Source organism: Corvus kubaryi, unplaced genomic scaffold (assembly GCF_017639235.1).
Source record: "Corvus kubaryi isolate FWS band 111438036 unplaced genomic scaffold, C.kubaryi_AGA036_p1.0 split3-73, whole genome shotgun sequence".
In the NCBI taxonomy this organism is placed as follows: domain Eukaryota; kingdom Metazoa; phylum Chordata; class Aves; order Passeriformes; family Corvidae; genus Corvus; species Corvus kubaryi.
This window is the reverse complement of record NW_024582091.1, coordinates 5,479,150-5,500,745: the sequence shown is the minus strand read 5'-3', so window position 1 is coordinate 5,500,745 and position 21,596 is coordinate 5,479,150. Positions and strand designations below refer to the sequence as shown.

General features: G+C 39.1%; 1 protein-coding gene across 24 annotated transcripts in view; it reads left to right on the top strand.

Moving 5' to 3' along the window:
* The window catches only part of DST (dystonin), a 293,815-nt gene that overhangs the window by 171,364 nt on the left and 100,855 nt on the right, over window positions 1-21,596 (top strand). For 16 of the 24 annotated variants that reach the window (XM_042016274.1, XM_042016275.1, XM_042016296.1 and 13 more), the window contains 10 exons: window positions 3,384-3,518; window positions 5,965-6,053; window positions 6,737-6,869; window positions 7,960-13,509; window positions 13,721-13,867; window positions 14,022-14,237; window positions 14,421-14,567; window positions 15,583-15,816; window positions 17,176-17,328; window positions 19,351-19,584. In XM_042016274.1, coding sequence (XP_041872208.1) covers window positions 3,384-3,518; window positions 5,965-6,053; window positions 6,737-6,869; window positions 7,960-13,509; window positions 13,721-13,867; window positions 14,022-14,237; window positions 14,421-14,567; window positions 15,583-15,816; window positions 17,176-17,328; window positions 19,351-19,584 — 7,038 coding nt within the window. Of the gene's footprint in view, window positions 1-77; window positions 3,269-3,383; window positions 3,519-5,964; window positions 6,054-6,736; window positions 6,870-7,959; window positions 13,510-13,720; window positions 13,868-14,021; window positions 14,238-14,420; window positions 14,568-15,582; window positions 15,817-17,175; window positions 17,329-19,350; window positions 19,585-21,596 lie in introns of those variants that run through there. The other 8 variants (XM_042016289.1, XM_042016288.1, XM_042016286.1 and 5 more) reach the window with 2 other exon arrangements.

The following is a 21,596-nucleotide window of genomic DNA, read 5'->3' as shown; positions in this document are numbered from 1 at the left end:
GTGGATTTAGGAGTGAACTATGTACAGCACAGTCTGCAGTTGTATTTCTCACTGTGTCAAAAACTTCCTATTTACAGATAGTGGAGAACAAGCACTATGACATGCATGTTGAAGTCACAACATTAAACCAAGAGAATGACAAGACTTTTGGTAATGAAGAGAGAATGTTTCAGGGATCCAAAACTTCCGAAGGGTTTAGGAGAGAAGACTTTGCAAAGATGAGCTCTTTCTTAGGAGAAGAGGTTTTGAGAACTGTTGATGATGCTACTCAGCTGGAATATTTTACAGAGGAATATGATACTATTAAATTTCAAGGTCTCCGACGTGATGTAACTGCCAGACAGTTGACTGAAGTTAAACTTTTAGACAAGCTCACTGTTGAGCAGCTCATTTCAGGGCAGAAAACTATTGATGAGGTTCAGAAAAGTCTTGAAAAATTTTTAACTAAACCTACAGCTATAGCTGGGCTGTACCTTGAATCCAGCAAAGAGATAGTCTCTTTTGCTTTAGCAGCAAAGAGAAAGATCATAGGAAAAGCACTGGCGTTAGCATTTTTAGAGGCCCAAGCAGCTACTGGTTTTATTATTGATCCCACAACAGGTCAGAAATTCTCTGTTGATGATTCAGTTGTTAGAGGTCTTGCAGACAGTGAATTTAAGAGTAGACTGCTTGAGGCAGAAAAAGCTGTTTTGGGTTATTGCTGTTCTGGGAAGGTGCTGTCTGTGTTTCAGGCTGTGGAAGCTCATCTTTTAGAAAGACAAAAAGGTAAAAATATCCTTGAGGCTCAAATTGCAAGCGGGGGGGTTATTGATCCTGTGAGAAGTGTTCGTGTACCTCCAGAAGTTGCCGTGCAGCTTGGCTTGCTTAATAACACCATTTTAAAATTTTTGCATGAACCTTCAAGTAATGCAAAATGTTTCCAAAATCCAAATAACAGGAAAGCTATGTACTACTGTGATTTGCTGAAAATGTGTTTGTTCAGCATAAGCAGTAAGTGCTTTCTGCTTCCAGTTGGTGAAAGGAAAATAAGCAGCCCGTCAGCAGAGAAAAAACATAAAACTTCTGTAGTAAATGTTGACACAGGAACTGAAATGGCTTCATATGAAGCTTATAAAAAAAATTATATTGATAAAGCTACATATCTTGAGCTTTCAAAACAGGAATTTGATTGGAAGGAGTCTACGTGTTTTGACTCTGATGGCAATTCTTTTCTTTTGCTTACAGATCTTAAAACAGGTGTACAGTTTAATATTGAGGAGACATTAAATCAGGGTAGAATTGACAGAGCATTAGTCAACAAATATAAGGAGGGCTTAATCACCGTTAATGAGTTTGGTGATATATTAGTTAGCAGCTCACAGCCAAATAAGGACTTAAACAGTCCTATTGCAGGGTTCTGGCTTTCTGAAACCAATGAAAGAATTCCAGTCTTGAAAGCTTCACGCAAAAATTTGGTAGATAGAGTTACTGTGCTCCGATGTCTTGAAGCTCAGGTTAGTACAGGAGGTATAATTGATCCATTTACAGGAAAAAAATACAGTGTTTCAGAAGCGTTGCAAAGGGAGTTAATTGATGATGGTTGTGCCAAGCAAATCCAGCAGTGTGAGCTGCTCTTTACTGGGATCATTCATCCTGTAAGGAACACTATTATGTCAGCTGTTGAAGCCGTGCATTTAAGTACCATAGACAAAGAAATGGGCATGCGCTGTCTGGAATATCAGTACTTGACTGGTGGCTTGATAGATCCAAAATCTCATTCCAGGTTAACAATGGAAGATGCAATTAAGAATGGTATTATTGATGCTATCACAGCTACAAAGATGAAGGATGAAAAATTGCACAATAAAGTTTTAACATGCCCCAAAACTAAGAAGAAGATAACCTACAAAGAAGCTTTAGATAGAGCTGTTTTTGATTGTCACACTGGGCTGCGGTTGTTAGAAGCAGCTCAGCCTATGAAAACAGGAATTTCCAGTCTTTTCTATAATTCATAGTGGGCGAAAGTTATAAGTACTCATTTTGGGCTTTGCTTTAAAACCTGTTAAAGTTAAGGAAAAGATCTGTGATGGCCTTTATGGAAAATCATAAATGGTGTTTTCTAGCATTAATTACTTGCTGCAAAACTAATTATTATGAACAACTAATAGGCAGAAACCACTGAAACTGGAATTAGATATTACTTATTGCAAAACTGAAATTTATAGATAGGCAGATTCATAATTTCAAAATGCAGTCTATGTGTTCAGTCTTTACCGGCAGGCCTTGTCTATCATTACCTTACATGTAGGTAGTGTAAATGAGAAATTATACTGAGGTTGGTGAAGTTACTAGTAGTGCAAAGTGGGTAGATTTAGGTGAGACAAAAATCATATTCTTACATTAAAGATTGAAGGGGATTGCCCATTTTTTGGACTGAACACAGTGTAGTATTTCATGTGACCTGTTACTTAAAATTACAAATCAGTTTGCAGATACCATTTGTTTTACAAGAGTGGCAATAAAATATACAAGATTAAATCTGCAGTGCAGTAAGCACACATGCATCAGTACTTTTTCTCACACTGGTATTTCATTAATTTTAATGGGCTGTTTGCACCAAACAGTTGTGTGCCCTGTCCTGAGTTTTTCTCTCATTTCAGGTTCTTTTTTTTTTTAGAATTGTTTTCTGCTCTAATAGGCAAATGAATTACAATAACACATCAAATTTAAAAAAAGATCCATTGAAATAAAATGTTTTCATTTCTACTTGTGATACATGGAAGGGCTTAAGCATGTTTTCTCTGTATTGATAAATGTCCACCTAACAGATTGTGTATATATATGAAAAGGAGTATGTTTTCCTGTGCAGAAAAAGATTAAATGTCTCAGTATTTTACTTTTACTTTTCTTGTTTCTGTAGGCATAAAAGCAATGTATTCTTCCTAATTGTAATTTGGTAATCCATGTGCATAATTTGCAAAATACTGTTATGCTATGCTGGTTGTACATATCCTTACCCGAGGGTAATGCAAAGGCAGCAATTCAAAGATAGTTTATATGCAAATTTTTTTTAGATTTTATCTGCTGAGTAATGGCTGGGAAGCTATGCTTTTTCTTGCTATCAATCATTTTATAATGATTGTATGTGTGTATGAATAAGCACCTTTATCATAATTACAAATCACTTGATGTATTACTTTGTTAATGTCTATAATTATGTGGCATTTTTGTTCCTACATCAAAGTGTCATAGTAATGAATGTGGTGGTAAATAAAAAGAAACCATTTTATGTTTGTGGTGATAATAATGCCATTGTGGTAGAATTGTGTTTCTGTGGACATTAATGTTACATATTTCAGCAATTTACATTTACATGTTTTTTTACAATTCATGGCACTCATCAGAAATCAGTGGAAGAGGAAAAGAAGGAACATGTTGAGAAAGCTGGAGATTTACTGAAATGGGTGTCAAACCTCAGCAAGACACTCGGCAAAGAAGAAGGAGAAAAGGCTGAAAAGACAGATTTACCTAAGCAGCAGGTACACAGATGTCTTTGATAAAGCACCACTTCCTCTTTTTAGGTTTTTGCATGGATTAAATTCCAAAATAATCCATAAACACTTTTTTTTCCCTCCTACAAATCACCATCCACATTTTCCTCAGTACATAATTTCACATTTGATTGTGAGTAGAGAGTAGGGTAAACAAACATCAATGTTTAGGGACACAAGCATATTACTCAAGAATAAGCTCCCACTGCTTTTTACAGACCTAGCATGTGACATATTCTGACACTGCAAAATATCAGTTTAGAGAAACCGGACCCTGCACGCCCTTTCTCAGCCTTTGTAGAGGGAGAGTGCATCGTGTCAGGACAGCCTTTTGGGTACCAGGAGGGAGAAAGTTGGTAGGAGGGGCCTGAAGGCCAAGCTTCTATTTATTTGCTTTTCAAAAGTTAATCTGAGGGGTTCTCTTAAGGGATAGTCAAAACTGCTGCCCTAGGAAGTATAGCAGGCGTTGACTGAGGCCTCTTTACTATCACACTAGTCCACAGGCTGTTGGAATGGCTCATCTTGGTGCCGTTGTATTTAACAGGACATTGTCACTGTGTACAGTTGTAACTCTGACCATAAATTTCCATCTGTGAAGTTTCCTGTCATTTCTAGGACCTCCTCTGCTAGGCTGGCCCCATTAAATAGCTTAGTTACACCTAAAAAGGTTTCAGTAGGTGAAGGTCTACCTGCACACTGAGCAGCAGAGGGACAGAGCAGTGTCTTGTCCACATCCCTCAGTAAAGGGCTGGATGTGTCATCACACAAACATAATTTTGGCCCTCTTGGCAGCCTGTTCCTGTGTTTTTATTTTGGTGATGCATTCTGGTGCCACAGTCACTGGAGCAGCATCTGCATAAATCCTACTTTCTGTTGGGAAGGTTGGCAGTCCTGATGACCACTGCAGCTTGTAGCTTTTTCGAAGAGGACCCAGTGCTAGCTCTGAATTTGTCCCTATATCTACAGGAGGAAATAAGCTTGTATTGATTTGAACATATTGATTGGTAAATTAATAGTAGTTAGGATCAGAATTTGCAGAAGCATTCAGTGCTGTTCCTCTTCTGCTCTTGTTAATGACAACACTGCAAACCTTTATCAGTGCTGGGCCAGCACTCAAGTCCTTAGGACATCTCAGCTTACCATGGCATCTGTGGGTGTTGTCTACCCTGTCCAGCCTGAGTCTCCAGTGAGTAACCTGTGAGCTGGCTGTCTTGGCTTCCTGTGGGAGATGGGTGTTTGCTGAGGGTCTTTGTTTCCTTTGTGAAGTGGCACGATGAGGTAGCTGCACCTTTCAGAGGTGCCTGGGTTTGTGCCTCCGCTGACTAGCAATGGTGCCTTGACAAATTGTGTAGAAACATGTAGAAACTGGTGATTTGATAGCTAATGTCAGCTGAAATACATTTCACATAGAGGATTAGGGTGGCTGTGGGGTGTAGTCAGGTACTGGGAAGAGAAGCTGATGCCAGTAGTGACAGGGTGCACACAGCAGCCACAGTGACACTGGCTCCCTGAGTAAAGGGATCTCATGACCCCACCTGCTACTTCAGCCTGCTCACATCACCTTGTGTAGTGCATCCAGTGGTTCTCTTGGTTCCTGTGCAAGCAGCACAAGTGGTGAGATAGTGGCTTGCTGGTGGTGATTGCAAAGGGAGACTGTTTGGGCCCTTTGATACAATGCGTACAAGGACAGAATTGGTTGTGTCCAAACCCAGGTGAATGAAGGGCCCAAGCACCTTGCCTGAGATCTAGCACCTGTGTTGAAAATATCTCCAGCTGGCAGAACTCCCTTTTGATAATTTGCCTTTATTTAATCAAAACGGGTGCTTTTCTTTGAAGAGACTGCAGGGAGTTTCTCAGGAAAATTAGAAGATTAAATTGCCACAAGTTCCTCTACCAGAACAACTCTTTTAGTGGGGATGACACAGAACTGATAGTGTGAAGAATATTAATTAATAATTCCTTTTTTCCAAGTTTCTCATGTTGCATATGTCTCTGTTACTGAATTTCATGAAGGTGTGTGGTCTTCTGATATGTTTTTTCAAAAATTTGTTCTCTCTCATTTTGGTGAGCAACTTCTTGAACATGACCATCTTACACAACTTTTATAAAGCTGCTATAAACTGTGCCAATTATAATAAGTAATTTTAAATGATTGGTTAATTTTCCATCAAATAACATTTTGAAATATTCTATTTGTTTTGCTCAATAGTTTTCTAAAAATAGCTTAATTAAAAGGCATATCACAATGACTTATCCATATATAAATTATACAATTCCGATAAATAATACTGCTCTAAGGATAGCCAGTATTTTAAAAAAATCAAATTCTTATATTATTGAGATTAGTCCCAGATAAAAATACAGTTTTGTTTGGTTTTTTTGTTTTTATTTATGTACATAATGAGGTCTTGAACACAGGTTATTTATTTTTCAGATTTCCCTTCATGAAATGTCAACCAAGAAAGAACAAATAGCTGAAGCTCTGCAGACTACTCAGTCATTTTTAGCTAAGCACAGTGACAAGTATGCCATTTTTTATTTTTCAAATAATGTAAATTATTGAATCAATACATACTGTTTGCTTAAACAGAAATCATATCCTCATCTTATAGTTCTAATTGCATTTCATGTACAGTTTCGGTTTTTTTTTTGTCTTCCCATTTGGTGAAGCTTGATGCAACTTTGTTTATTTCAAGAATTTGATTTGGTTTATATACCCCTGGTCAGCTTAAAGAGATTAGACATTTAAATTTTCATTAGAAGTCAAAATAATTAACAATTTTGTTGTAAATGAGTACTTGAACTACATGTCACAAGATTGTTTCATCTGTGTCTGAAAAGAGATGGTTTAATGTGGTGGACCACCCCGGGACTCCTGGTTTGATATATGCGTGTTCCAGTAATCCCCACTGTAGCAGTTTAAGATACTAAATTGCTGACATATGTCATGACTCCTTGCTGGTTATGTTACCTGTCTTGACTGGTAATCAGTAGACAAAGGCCCATGCAAAGGTTAAATGCTTCTTTTCCTGAATAACTGCAATCAGATTGTAGCTTTCTTGAACATCTTTGTAATTAGGCTGTATTTTTTCCAGACTACTTGTATTTATGTCTGCTCCCCATTTTTAAGTAAAGGTAGACAGATCACTCCCAACAAGTCAAAAATTACCCAGAGATCTCCATCTTCCATTTTTTTTTCATAACAGAATGACAGATGAAGAGAGAAATGAAATGGAAAAGCAGGTTAGATCCCTCCAGGAGAGCTATAGCTTGTTATCCAATGAAGCTTTGAAGCAGCTGCAGGAAGTACATCTGGGTGATGAAAAGATGGAAGAAAAGGTAACAAGATTGAAACTTAGCTTTCAGTCTCTCTTGAGATTTACTGCATGGTTTTCAAACCACACATGATCAGCAAAAGCAGAAGCTGCAATTAACAGTGTGTGGAAGGAACTTGGTATTTAATTGACTGAAGGTGGTGTGTATTTGCTATGAAATACTGTATGTGACCTTACTTGTGCACATGAGCATTCTGTTCATCAGACTTCTTTTGTGAAGAGTCTTAATAATGTGTGCCTTGCATGAAGAAAGATAAGCAATTCATTCATCTCTTAACTCTTCTCTTAAAAGCCATTCTTTGACTGCTAGATAAGTCTGCGTTTCTGCTGCAAAAATGACATTGTAAAATAACATGTTAATCTCTCCCATATATCACTCAGAAATGTCCTGGAAGAGATCTACTTTCCATTTTTCTTAAAATTTTTCTGGGTATGAAAACAGGAGGACATAATACAATTAGCTCTGAGACACTATGAATATATTTGTTAATGGATATTAGACTTAAATATGGAGTTCTCAAAAATTATCTTGCAAGCGAGTGTTCTCATATACATATAGAGGCAGAGTCTGTGTAATGAGTTCAGATAATGTTGCCAAACTGACTTCATGCTTTCCATGCCAACTAAATGCAATATTTGGTGCTAGAGTATCTGATTCCATATTGTTGAGTGTATATACAGAAATGCTGTATGCTGTAAACATGAATAGCATGGTTGTGTTGAATCACATACTGTTTCCAAATATTCTAACCTTTCACAGACATTTATAGCATGAAAATGTGCCTTTCAGGTATATGTTCTATTTGCTCTCTCTGCAATAATTTCTTCTATTGTCTTTCACTAACCCTGTTTATGTATGCAAAGCATAGGTTTTCAATTCACAGATGCATGTTGGTTTTAAATCTTTTATCACATCGTGTGCTGTTGAATGACTGACATAGATCACTTGCGCATTTGAGCTGCTAACATTCACAACATTCCTCCAGGCCGGGTAAGTACATGTTTTTATGCTTATCATGCATTCAAAGTCCAAAGAAGATTTTAAATATACAGTCCAAAAATACTGATAGCTTTTCTTTTATATTTCCTTTTAGGTGAATAAAGTCATTGCTGGTGTCATTGACCAAACAACTGGAGAAGTCATTTCAGTCTTTCAGTCTATTTTAAGAGGTTTTCTTGACTATGACACCGGAATTAGATTGCTTGAGAATCAGCTGATTCTTTCTGGAATAATTTCTCCAGAATTAGGAGTGTGTTATGATTTGGAAGAAGCTGAAGCTCATGCCTTAATTGATGAGCAGATTCTGTTGCACCTGCAAGAATTAAGTAATGCAAAGAAGCTTATGTCAGAATCATCGTTAGCAAATATTCCAGTTGTTTCAGCTTTAGAACAAGGTCTAATTTCAGAACCTCTGGCTGTTAAAATTCTTGAGAATCAGCTTTCAAGTGGGTATTTGATTTTGCCATCTACTGGAGAAAAGCTGTCTTTGCAGAATGCTTTCCAGAAAAACCTCATTTCTCCAACCTTATATGCAAAACTCCTGGAAAGAAAAGACACATGTAAAGATCTCATAGACCCCAACTGTGCCGAGAAAATTTCCCTTGAACAGATGGTTCATAGAAGCATAATACATGAAGCAACAGGGTTAAGACTCCTACCTGTGAAACCACAAGAAAAAGGGAGAATTATGTTGAAATGTGGAAGGAGGGTAACTATTTTGAGGGCAGCCCATGAAGGGCTCATTGACAGGGAAATGATGTTCAGGCTGCTGGGTGCTCAGTTAATGTCTGGAGGAATCATTGACCCTGACTCAGGGAAGCGAATGACTGTGGAAGAGGCCATGAGACAAGGAATGATAGATCAGGACACTGCCTGTGGGATCCTCACACATCAGGTTAAGACTGGTGGAATCCTTTGTCAAAATTCAGGACAACGCCTGACTGTTGATGAAGCTGTACAATGCAACTTAATATCATCTACCAGTGCTCTGCTGGTATTAGAAGCACAGAGAGGCTTTGTGGGACTAATTTGGCCTCACACTGGTGAAATATTCCCTGTATCAACTTCTTTGCACCAAGATATGATTACAAATGAGCTGGCATTCAAAATACTGACTGATAGAAAGAAAATAGCTGCACTTTACATTCCAGAAACTTGTGAAATAATCAGTCTTGACAAGGCTGCAGAATCAGGGATAATAGACAGTAATACTGTATCTGTTTTGACCAATGTGACTTTACCAGATAAAATGCCCAATGTAGAAGAATTAAAGTCTCCTTGTAAAAATGCTGCAAAATGGTTATCGACTTACGAATTTCTGCCATCTGTGTGTCATGACTGTGAGGAGGAACATGAAGATTCTGGCACAGAAGACCATGTATGTCATAATCTAGATCAAGCTAAGAAACTATTCATGTCTTACCTGATGGTAAATAGTTATATGGATGCCAACACTGGAGGGAGACTTTTGTTATATGATGGACAACTGCAAGAAGTCATCAATATGTTGCTGGAAGGTGATAGGACTGGGTACAATGCTGGTGTGTCAGAAATGGAACTTAGTAATAAATATGTAAGCTCAAAAGGAATTAACCTAAAATCAGTAGACAGTGTTCAGGGTGATCTTTCGGGTGCTGAGAATTTTTGTAATAACAGGAAAGTAAATCAATGTGATGATTTAAGGAATTATGTATCTTCACAAGAAGATCTCCATGTGTGTAGGCCAGATGTTTGCAATACTCTTGGTACTGAGCAATCAGAATATACACAGGAGATTTTGTTAGCTATCCCTGCAGAACTCAGAAATGTAGTAAGTAGCACTCAAAATTCCATAAAGAGAAATGAACTCAGAGGTTTTTTGGAAGTTTCTGAGTGGACAGAACTCAAGCATAACAATCAGCAGACAAATTTAGGAAACATTGAAGGATACCTTCCAAATGACTCAAATACATGTCTTATTTCAGAAACAGCAAACAAAGAGATTTGTGTGGGAGACAGTCTGGATAATGAAAACAGGAATGATAAAATGTTACAGAATTCCTTGAGTGTGAATGATTTGTCAGATAATGAAACATGGAGGGAGCTGGAAAGGTGCACAGAATATGGGCCTCACATATTTCAAGCTGACAGTAGCAGAATGGTACAGGACAGCAGCAAGAAAGATAACTTTCAGAGAGGTCTTGGTTCATCCATCAGTGCAGACACTGAATGTAGACTTCCAGAAGAATTGGTTAGTCAGTGTGGTGTCCCACTAAAGTTTGAAGACAATGGATATGGTGAGCAACCTCTACAGGAATGTGGGGGTCCATCCCTAGAGGGCTGTCCCTGCATACATGGAAGGCCATCCCTGGAGGATTGTACTGATTTTCGGAATAAACTGTGTCTAGGAGACAGCATAGACATGCACCATAGGCCTTCATTGGGTGGTGATACTGTCATGCACGGTGGACCACCTCTGGGGGACAGCAACAGCACAGCACAAAGACTGACAGTAGAAGAAAGTGATCTTGTATTCCACAAGTTAGTGCCGTGTGACAGTAGTTCTGACTCATCAATAGATGGGGGCGATGGCATCCCACAGCTTGAGAGTAACTGCTTGCAGCATAAATTTGGTGAGGTGGCCTCTGAAGAGGACAGCTCTCAGCTGGATGATGGTGATGATGATGATGCCTATGAAACACCTCAGGGTGATGATGATGACAGTGACGTCTATGATACTCCACAAATTGATGATGATGATGATTCCTCTGACACTTCTCGAGGTGATGAAGGGTTTGATACCTTGCAGTTGGGGGATGATGATAAACCGGAGCCAGAACTGGCTGGAAGATCAGTTCCATTAGGTTTTCTGGAGGAGAGAGGTGGACGAATAACCCTAAGAAAAGAGACCAGCTCTTTTCAAGAACTTGCAGCTAATGCTGGAGAGAATGTTCGTGCAAATGTGAAAGGGCAACCTGAGACCATAACTATAGCTTCTGCAAATGCCAAAACTATGGAAAAAATCCCTGAGGAAAGGGAAAGAATGGGGAGTTTTGGAGAGAAGGAGCAAGAGTTACCAGTTACTGTTGAGAATGAAGGAAGAAAGGAAGGAGCCATGAGCTATTTATGGAATATGTGTGAAGGAGATGTACAAGACAGGAATGAGGAAGTTGAAATGAAAGCAGGAGGTGACCTGTGTGGGGAGGAATATGAAGGTACACAGGAGGAAGATTATGAGGAGGATTATGATAGCTATGATGACTCTGACACTGATTCTGACAGTGAAAAAGAAATGGATATTTTTTATTCACATCATCAATGTATAAGTAAAGGTGACCAGCTGTTAATTTCTGTAGAAGATGTAGAAAGGAGCAATGAAAATAATCAGAATATTGATGACTGCTGCCATTCTTTAGATCACAAGACAGGACATACTTTGCATTTCCAGTCTAACCATGAAAATGGAAAACTATCCTCAGTAAAATGTGAGTCAATGTCAAGTGTTTCTGAAGAAAGATGTGTTGGTCTTTCATGTACAAGTGAAGAAGATAGACAGGAGGAAACAGAAGATGACTATGGGACTTTTGTAAAAAGTAAACACATGTCACAAGATACTACTGAGCCCGTTCAGTCTGAAAATACCTTTGACACTAAATGGATATCCACTAAGAGTGAAGAGAGTAATGAAACACAGTTTAGGGTTCCAGGATCTCAGCTTCTTGATGATACTGTGAAATCTGACATCACTGTGACAGCCTACCTACAGCAAGCTACTGATGATGATGAAAGTACTTGGACAAATTTACTTCTCTCAGAATGCTTTACTGATAGTGTGAATAAAGACAGTAATACCATGCCAATGTTAGATTCAAATCATGGGGAAAGAAAGAGAGAGGCACTATTTGCAGAGGAAAAAGTATTAAATTATCTGGAACAACTAAAGGAAAGTTCATCCCAAATGCACAATAAAATCCCTACAGATATTCCTTATGTGAGTGATAATAGTTCACTTAGTGACCCGGTACATCCAGTCACCAGTTGGAAGCATGGTCAAATAGAAAGAGGTTTTGAAAATCTAACAGAAAATAAAAATAGAGTAAATATTATGGAGGAATGTGATGTCATGGGGTTAAGTAATAGTCCCATTCAGATGGAAAGCCTCGGGGCAATATTTGATGCAACAGTAATTAAAGCGGATAGAGAAACTCCTGTTGCAAGTGAAGGAAAAGTAAATGTTGATCAAGCTTTTCTTGACATTCAAGGTGCAAGATCAGATGAATTTAAGAGAGATGTTAACATTTCTGCTTCTTTAAAACAACATACAACATGCATAAAAGAAGGTGGCCATTCAGAACTCGATAAAACTGAATTCTGTTTTGAGGACATGGAAAGAGGGGAAGAGGGTATACAGAATGAAAAGGATTTTCTGCTAAATGTGGAAGAAATGCATTCAAGTGAATTTAACACTTTTCCCCCACCTGATACAGAGAAACCAAAGGAGATTAGCATAACTAAAGAAACAGGGAGACTTAACTGTCAAAATACTGAATATGTTCTTAAAGACATTCCAGAAAGCAAAAGCGGCAATGATAGTGAAATCTCCCCCATAAAACCAGATGCTTTAGGAAGTACTGAGGATGCCAAAGAATTAGGGGATGGAAGTGACATGCTACCTACTGGGAGACATACCCATACCACTGATGTTTCTTCTGCAATTCTGAGTAGCATAGGGGATAACTTGAATTATGGTGCCCAGAACGAACATGAGATGCTGAAAAACACAAAGGGAGAAAATGTCATGGTCAGTGAGACTTCCTCCCTTGGAAATGGTTTCAAAAAACAAATGTCCATGGAGTCATTGCAAAAAGAAATGGGGCCCTGCAAAGATTTTCAAGTAAAGGAAGGTATTTCACAATCAGCAGATGTGTCTGACACACTAATGGAAGACTTACAGAATATATTGCAAAGGAAATTGAATATGGGACATGTTTACTGCAAGCAGGAAGGTGAACCCCTAAGTTACTCTGATACCAGAACTTTAATGCAAAATTTACTTAAAATGGTTAGAAGCACCCAGCTTGCAAGTGAAATGTCTAGTGGGTCAAATCTGAAGCAAATAAGCAATGCTGTTAGAACTGCATTAATGGTTAACACGCTGTGTACAGAGCCCAAAGAAAGTGATGCTCCTTCACTGCTTTGGCCTGATTACAGAAGTCCTGATCTTCTTCATGATATTCTGAAGCAGGAATCCTGCAAGCAAAAGACAGCTGATCCAGATGAAAGGAAGAGTGAAACAGACGTAAGAGCTCCTGTTCCCAAGCTTGCTACCACTGAATTTATGGAAATTTTTCAAATCTCACCTGGAGATGAAAGTACAAGCAAGTTAGAGGAGCTGATAAATGGTTTGCTTATGAGCTCACAGGTTGCTGGTACCACTACAGAACATGAGGGTAAAGGCAAAGGAGATGGGCTTTATTCTCTTTCCTCAACAGAACTATCAGAACTTGGATCAGAAATTGATGAAGGAAAAACACTGGCAGATAACACAACCACTACTTGGAAAAGTGATCAGGAGCATGGGAAGACAGACAGCCTGTCCAAAGGCTTTACTGAGCCTGTTTTCAAAACAAAAGAAGCAGTTGTGGGAGACACCCCCACTAGCATGGTAAGTAACAACAGTGGTATGTGCTCAGTGTCCTTTGTTAAAGGAATTGCATGGATCTTTCCATGTGCTGGACAGAATAATTGAACTGGAAAAATGGTTGAAAACTCAGATTATAAATTTAAAATAAATCATAATAAACCCAAGGACTTTTATTGCTTATTTTCAAGTCAGTTTGGAAAATCTTTTTTTAATTTTTAAAACTTATTTTCAGTTCGATGGAGTACAGCATTGTTTAAAGTTAACAGAGAAAATGCGAGAACATTTGGCAGTGCTTCAAGATATGAGAAACCACCTAGATAAACAGCAGCCTATTAGTAACAGCCTGGAAATACTGAAAGCTGAACTGGAACAGCTAGAGGTAAGTAAACTGTTCTTTATGCTTGTACTTCAGTGGTGGGTGGTAGGAATAGCCCTTAGATTTTAAAAGAGAGATTTAAAATATAGTTAAAGCAATTCAGATTTAAATGTCTTTCTTAGTAACTTAATGCATTTTATATATGTTCTCTTTGTAGTCATTTGAATCAGGACTGGCTACCTTTGCAATTATCCTAAAAAAGGACATGAACTTGGCAGAAGAGTTCTTAAAGTCTTGTAACAGGGATATTCCAGAAGAGAAATTTAAAGAGCTAAAGATAAGCTGTGACTCTTTGCAGGAAGCATTTTTGGTGGTCTGTGATAGATCTTCAAAACGAGCAAAGCAAATAGTCAGCGCTGTTGACTTGGAAATGGTATGTTTTTATCGGCATATGGTTTTACCTTAATTTTCTTCAAGGTAATTGGGCTAAAATAAAGGAATTTTCTTTTTCTTTATTTTATCTTAGTATAAAGATACATGTATCATTCAATTTGATATGGTAGAAAATGTGACTAGACTCCAGGAGCATAAATGAATATACAACTTCCCTTTCTAGTCTAAGCTTGCAGGATTACACCAGCAACTTTTAAACCAACTGCACAGATTTTCAGACTGGATCACAGAGAACAGTAAAATCATGCATGACTTCACAAAGAATACTACTGATATAGAAGAGGTGAAGAAAAGTTTACAGCTGTTTAAAGTAAGTGCTCTTTATGGCAGGTGTTGATGCTTTTGGCAAATGTTGCTCCTTATTATTAATTATTAGCTATGTTTGTTATTCCTTCTCAATAACCTCTACTGCTTAAAGAGATGACTAGAAGTAATTACTTAAGAAGGCAACTACTTGATAATCCAGTAATAAAATCTTGTTGATTTGCTTTTTCACTTGCAAAAAATGTTGATAAAGTTAGGATTACTGAGAAAGCTATTGGTTCTACTTATATTGTTGCAATAAAACTGAGCCTTTTAGAAATCTAATTTATAATACAGATATTTCCGTGATTAAAATTGGGTCTTTATGCACAGGGTTCAGAACCTTTACTGAAGTTTAATTGCCTTCCAAAGCAATTACATGTGAGAACACAAGATGGGAAAAGATAAAAAGCCTCTTCATTACACACCCCATAAAATGAGTAATGGAAAACAAAGCAGAGCAAATTTTTAGTAATGTTCATATGCTTCCATATGTATGAATAATAAAAATAATTTTAGTTTTTTTAATGTGCTTAGAGTTCCAGAGACATGGTATGGTCATAGGGGCTCCACAGGATGTAGCTATTGGCAGAATTTGCCACATTGCTAGAAATGGTGACATTTTTGCTGTAGAGTTAAGAATAGGAATGATTTCAAGTAAATATTTTAACATTTCTATATCTTCAGACCTAGAACCTAGAAATGTTATACCTAACCTGCCATAAATCCTTTAGAGTTGAAGTTTTTAGACAGTCAGTTTTCAGACATCCATGAGAGAGCAAAGAAATAGAGACGTGTGGTTTTTATTACTTGGATACAAGCTGTCCTGAGGCAAACCATGCACAAGTTCTAATGTCATACCTGAATGTGTCAGAATGATTCTGAGTTTTGATTTTCCATGGCTAAACTGGCTACCAAAAGTATTTTGCAATAGGGGCTAAGAAGAGATGGTAGGGATACTTGTGGTTTATTGGTACTCAGTTTTTCTTTGTTGCTAGTAATTCCCTTCACTTCATTTACAGAACAGTGCTGCAGAGCTCAGCTGTAAGAAAATGCAACTGGAGTCCACTGCATTTGATGTTCAGTTCTTCATTTCTGAACATGCTGAAGATCTTTCTCCTAATCAGAGCAAACAGCTGCTGAGGCTCTTAAATACCACCCAGAAATCTTTTCAGGAAGCACAGGAAGCAATAACTTCTCAAGTGGAAAGTTTAGAGACTCAGTTACAGGCAGTGCAAGAGCTGGGTGATCAGAAGGTTTGCTTTTCTGTGTAAATGTGTGCTGAATATTTCTGTCTATGGATGAGGAATTTTAATACCAGCATGCAATATTGAGCATATTTCTATCTTTTCCCTTTTTACTACAGATACATTCATAGTTCTACAAAGATGATATTGATCAAGTTTGGTGAATTTTTGTCTTTCCTTGGTGGGAAGCTGAGGAAACTCACAGAAACAGCATATGAAATTATGAACAGACACAGGTCTGCTCCTTCTAGCAATGAGAGAAATTGACTTGAGGTTTCTCACAAGTGTTGTTTCTTCAGCAGCTATATCAGTAATTGATCTGAGCTATATTGATCACTGAATTTGCTATACCATTGCATAACACTTTGGTCTTGCTGAAGATTTTATTTTCCTTTAATTTGCCAGCTCGTCTACTTATGTGACGTTTTTTCTAGATCTTTGTAGTCCAAGAACCAGATTTGTTAAAATCTGTGTACCATGGATTGTTTTGACTGAGATGGGTTAGAGGGACAAACATATGAGTAAATCAGCCAAGATACTTGCAGTTCTAGGTGTGGGCACTGGGAAAACTGTGCGTCAAGTTGGGCCATCTACTACTTCAGCTGGCACAGCTGCAGCTGGCAGGCGTAAGCAGACTTTGTAGAGTCAAAAGAGGCTGATAAGAGCTGCAGCATAACAGCACCTCTTCTTCTTTTAAAGCAGCACTGTTAAGACTCAGGGTTGCCACCTCAGCCCCTGGTTTACGTGTAAATAAAACTTAAAAGTGCTTTAGCGTTCTGAAGACTTGGTATTATTTTGCCATTCTAAGAACATTTCTTTCTACTATATTTTGTAAAAGAAGCATAAAATTGAGTATAGGAAAGGCACAGATAAGTTTTGTAGGACTTTGTAACAATAATGAGCTTGCATGTTTTGTTCTTTCCTACTGCTTAAAAAGTCTGCAGTTTCTATTCAGGTAACATATTATGCATACCGAAAAGAGCTAACTCACATTCACAACTAACCTCTGTTTTGATGTCCTTTTTTTCAGAATTAATAGTGTTTATCACAGGTTTCAAGCGGTTAAGAGATGGGATTTTCACTCCTGTTGTTTGGAGATTTCATCCTTCACATATGTGCATGGCCAGACTTCTATTGGGCAGTTCCATCAAACATGGTCTCTTTTACTTACAACATATTTGAGGTTTATCCATAACTTCTGTATATTCATCTTGCTCTTTGTACCACTGCTATCATGTTTACAGCATACTTTTAAAATTATTGCTTTGCAGTATTGATGTTCAAAGATTTCTAATATCTATTAGAGTGTTGGTTCCTGAAGTGAGGACTTTTTGTCTTATTGTTCAATTGTACTTGGCTCTAATATAGGCTGTGGCTGAGCGGCAGCAGGAATGCAAAGAGAAACTGCAGGAAATCTGTGATTTGCTTACACAGACTGAAAATCGACTCATTGGACAGCAAGAGTCTCTTGTTATTGGAGACAGCAAGGCTGAGCTGGAACAATACCAGACCAAACAGGAGGTATGCACAATTCTAGTCAGAGGAGTTAAAGACGACTGAGTGCAGAGGAGAGTGACTAGACTGTTTTGTTGAGTAACAAGGCTTGTCATGTGAGAGGAGAGTAAAATAGATTTGTTTGACCTACCAAAAGTAAAGGCTTGGTGGAATGCATTTAAACTGCTGCCTGTGAATACACTCCAGTATGTGCCAGTGGGAGAAGAGAAACTTCCAAACGAGGAGACACTAGAATAGGCAGTATGTGCTACACATTTCAAGAAGCACTCTTGAAGTAGGCATGAATTTTGTTAATATATTAGCTTGAGATTGTTCCTGTTGAATGTGATAAAATGCATGTTTATTATGCTAAAATAATGTAGCCAGCTTTTTAGCTGGTATCAGGAAGTGTTTATTCCTGTTCACAGTACTTTGAAAAATTTAGCTGCAGGGTTTTCTCTTGCCTGAGGCTTTCCATTGTCTCACTCTTGTTTTGTTTTGAATTCTGTTTCTTATTAGTGTTTCTTGCAATCTCTTTGGTGTCCTCATGTAGCAAACCCCTTTCTGTTTGTTTGCTTTCCTTGCTCTTAGCTGTATCCAGTCATCTATAAACTTTTAGTCTGTCCCGACTGACAGCAAGTTTATGAGAGTTAAAGGACTGAGGGGCTTGGTACTCTTCTTCTTCCTCTTTCTCCTAGTACTAGTTTACTATACTGTAGAGCTCCAAGTCAGGTTTAGTAATCTGTAAAAGGAGAAATTTCCTTATTCGTCTTGTCTTGCTTCACTTACCTTTGAAGTAATATATCTAGTTCGTCAAAGTTGTTTTTAGAGTCAGTCAGTCATACAGACACCCCTGGGGTAGCTTTTAATATCCCTTACCTGTCTTAAGGATTTATGGCCTAAATGGGGTATTCATGGGGAGTGAAGAACTGATACAGCATATGCCTCATTTTTTTTTCCACCAGCTGTTTGTGACTGCCTAGCAGACTAGTTGTTATTTTCTGACTGATTTCTTGGAATTGCCATTGAAAAGTGTGTCTTAGGAGGGAATGGGGGTTAAAAATGGTCTTTTATAGATCAAGTCAGAGCTTTCATCCTCAGTGTGCTGTTTGAAAGGGAGCACAGAGGGGTCAGATACGGGGTCCTTTTCTTGATACAGGGTCCCCAGGAAAATCTTTCTAATGTACTTCCTGAAGTGTTAAAATGAGCTGCAGTTTTAGCTGCTATATTCTATAATTGCTGCAAAATCTTTAGTCTAGAATGAGAATCAAATGTTCTGTCTTGCAGGTCCAATATTGTTACACTGCATAAAAAGGTGAAAAATGTCATTTTTTCAGTAACTGGGTGAATGTATTCAGCAGTGTAATTGTTGAATTAAAGCTCCTCTCAGATAATTGGGAGGCAGACTAGGAAAATTGCTTTGGGTAAATTAAAACTAAATATCTGTCCTCTATGAAATTCAATGGATGTAAACATTCTTGAGAGACTGAAATATTATGATTGATTACAACTGAAGAAAAAAAATATTTGCATGCCATTTCTGGCCTGAAGAAACCCAAAAAATATATAGGAAAACTTTCACCCGGGAAAGATGATTACAATTTTCTGATTTCTATTCAATTGCCTTATTTTCAGCAGCTTTATCTCAGGATAGAAATGGACCAGAATTTGTCAGGAGACTCACTTTACTAACTGCACTACAGCAGATTTACTTAACTCTTGATTTCTAAAAAATAAGATTTATGTTCTTCTCTGTACACGGAAATGCAATATTTGAACTGTTAAAGGGAAAAAAGTGGCCTCAGTCTGAATAGGACTGTAAGCAAACAGATTTGCAATTAAAAAAAGAAAAAAAGACAGATTGAGCTGCAACAACATTGTCAGATGTTGATGTCTTTGATTTTAATTGTTGTCTACCATGTGTCATGTGCAGCTGGAAAGGACCAGTGTGGTGCTTATCTCTAGAAGAGAGATACTTCCAATAAAGTTAATTGGACAAATCTCATGAATAATTTACTTGCTCCTATTTTCTTTCTTTTTTCTCAAAAGGAGATACAAAAAGACATGAGAACAAGTGCCCAGACACTGGCAGAGATTGTGAAAAATACTGAAACCTTCCTGAAAGAGAATGGAGAAAAGTTGTCACAAGAAGACAAGACTGTTCTGGAACAGAAACTGAATGAAGCTAAGACAAAGTGTTTGCTCCTTAGCCAGAAGGCAGAAGAGTCCAAAAAAGAACTGGATAAAGCTATGACAACAGCAATTAAGCAGGAAACAGAAAAGGTTTTTAGGCAACCATTCCATACCTTTATTCAAACCTTTTTCATGTCGTATGGTATTAGTCGTGCAGCTTACTGTTGTGTGGTGGGTTGACCTTGTCTAGGTGCCAAAAAGCCATTCCATCACTCCCTTCCTCAGCTGGACAGGGAAGAGAAAATTTAATGAAAGCTTGTAAGTTAAGGTAAGGGCATTTGCTGTCACAGGCTAAACAGGCTTGACTTGGGGAAGTTAATTTATTACCAATCAAATCAGAATAGGATAATGAGAAATAAAAACTAAATCCACCCCTCCTTTGTTCCTGAACTCAGCTCTGGAGTTCTCTCCCTCATTCCCACTGGTGCAGGAGGATGGGGAATGTGGGTTGCAGTCAGTTCATCACACATTGTCTCTGCCTCTCCTTCTTCCTCAAGGGAAGGATTCCTCACACTCTTCCCTCACACAGGAGACAGTCCTCCATGAACTTCTCCAATGTGAGTCCTTTCCATGGGCTCCAGTGTGATCCCTTCTAATACTGTCCCTGCCCGGCTCTGTGGGGTCCCATGTGCACCCCCAGAAGCACGGGTGGGTTCAGTGTTACAGTCGGTAGCAAAGAGGCGAGAAGGGCATTTGCGTGCCTTCCAGCAGGAGCATTTACTGCTGCTACACTGCCGAAGGGTGCAGAGGCAAATAGGAACATGAGCCCAAAACTCACGGTTTTGTCTGGGGGCGGGGAAAAGGCAGGACTAGGGAATGGGGACCAATGGGGAAGTTCTGGGGGCGTGACGAGGGTGGTAGAGGCTGCCAGCCAACCGGGGAATTCAAACTGGGGTAGATTAACACAACAGAACAATGCATCCCGGGAGAAGCCCCCTTGGCCACCCCAACACCAAGTGGCTCCTGTGGTACTAGGCACTTGTCTTACTGAGAACTCTCTGTCCCTTGTAATGTATGTTCACCGGCCACCACAACTCCTCCTTTCTGTGTCAAACAAAAAGGCCTCCCCCGGGGATCCCAAAACCCAACGTCCCAAACAACCAAACATACACAAAACAATGACAATGATCAGAAGTACCCACAGCCCAATATCCCCATAAGTCCTAAAATCTTTCAGAGGATTTTCTCTCTGGATGCTGGAATGGATGCTCTCATGGGCAGTGGTGAGGTTGAAGCAGCACAGTTCTCCTTGGGCTGTGGTGCAGTTCAAGCATTCACTGCTGGTGGTACCAGGAGCATCCAGAGGATGGCAGGATGATAGGTGTTGGGTGCTGGGCACCATGGTGGTGAATGCAGGCACAGGCTCTGGCAGTTGCTTCTGTTGGGGTTTCAAACAAAGTTAAAATTTTGCAATTTCAAATTGGGGGGGCCCGCCCCGCGCCCGCGTGTGCTTTCCCTTCCCCCCTCTTTTACTTAAAGGTCTGGGGAAAGGGGAATGGTATATCAGTAACAGTATGGGTATGGGAACCTGTGGCTAGGGAATGGATAACAAGTAGTAAATAAAGAGAGGAGTGCAAGTTAACAGAAAACATCTCAATAGGAGTATTGGGGAGTGTGGTTGTGGGAAAGGTGAAGCAGAGGGATGGTGGTAGGGAATATTAACTGTTGGGAAAGCAACACCCTTCCACAGAGTGCAGTCCTTCAGGCACACTGTTCCAATATGTGGAATGACCCCATGGGCACAAGTTGTGCCATGAGCCTGCTTGAGTGTGGGGTTCCCACGGGGTCACAGCCTCCTCACATGCTCTGGAGTGGGGTCCTCCTGGGGCTGCAGGTGGATCTCTGCATCCCCTGGTCCTCCTTGGGCTGCAGGGGCACAGCTGCCTCACCATGGGCTGCACCATGGGCTGCAGGGGAATCTCAGCTCTGGCACCTGGACCACCTCCTGCCTCTCCTTCTGCACTGACCTTGGTGTCTGCAGAGCTGTTCCTCTCATATATTCTCACCCCTCTCTTCAGGCTGCTGTTTTGCATGCATTTTTTTTTTACCCTTTTACTATGTGATCCCAGAGTTGCTATCACCATTGCTGATGGGCTTGGCCT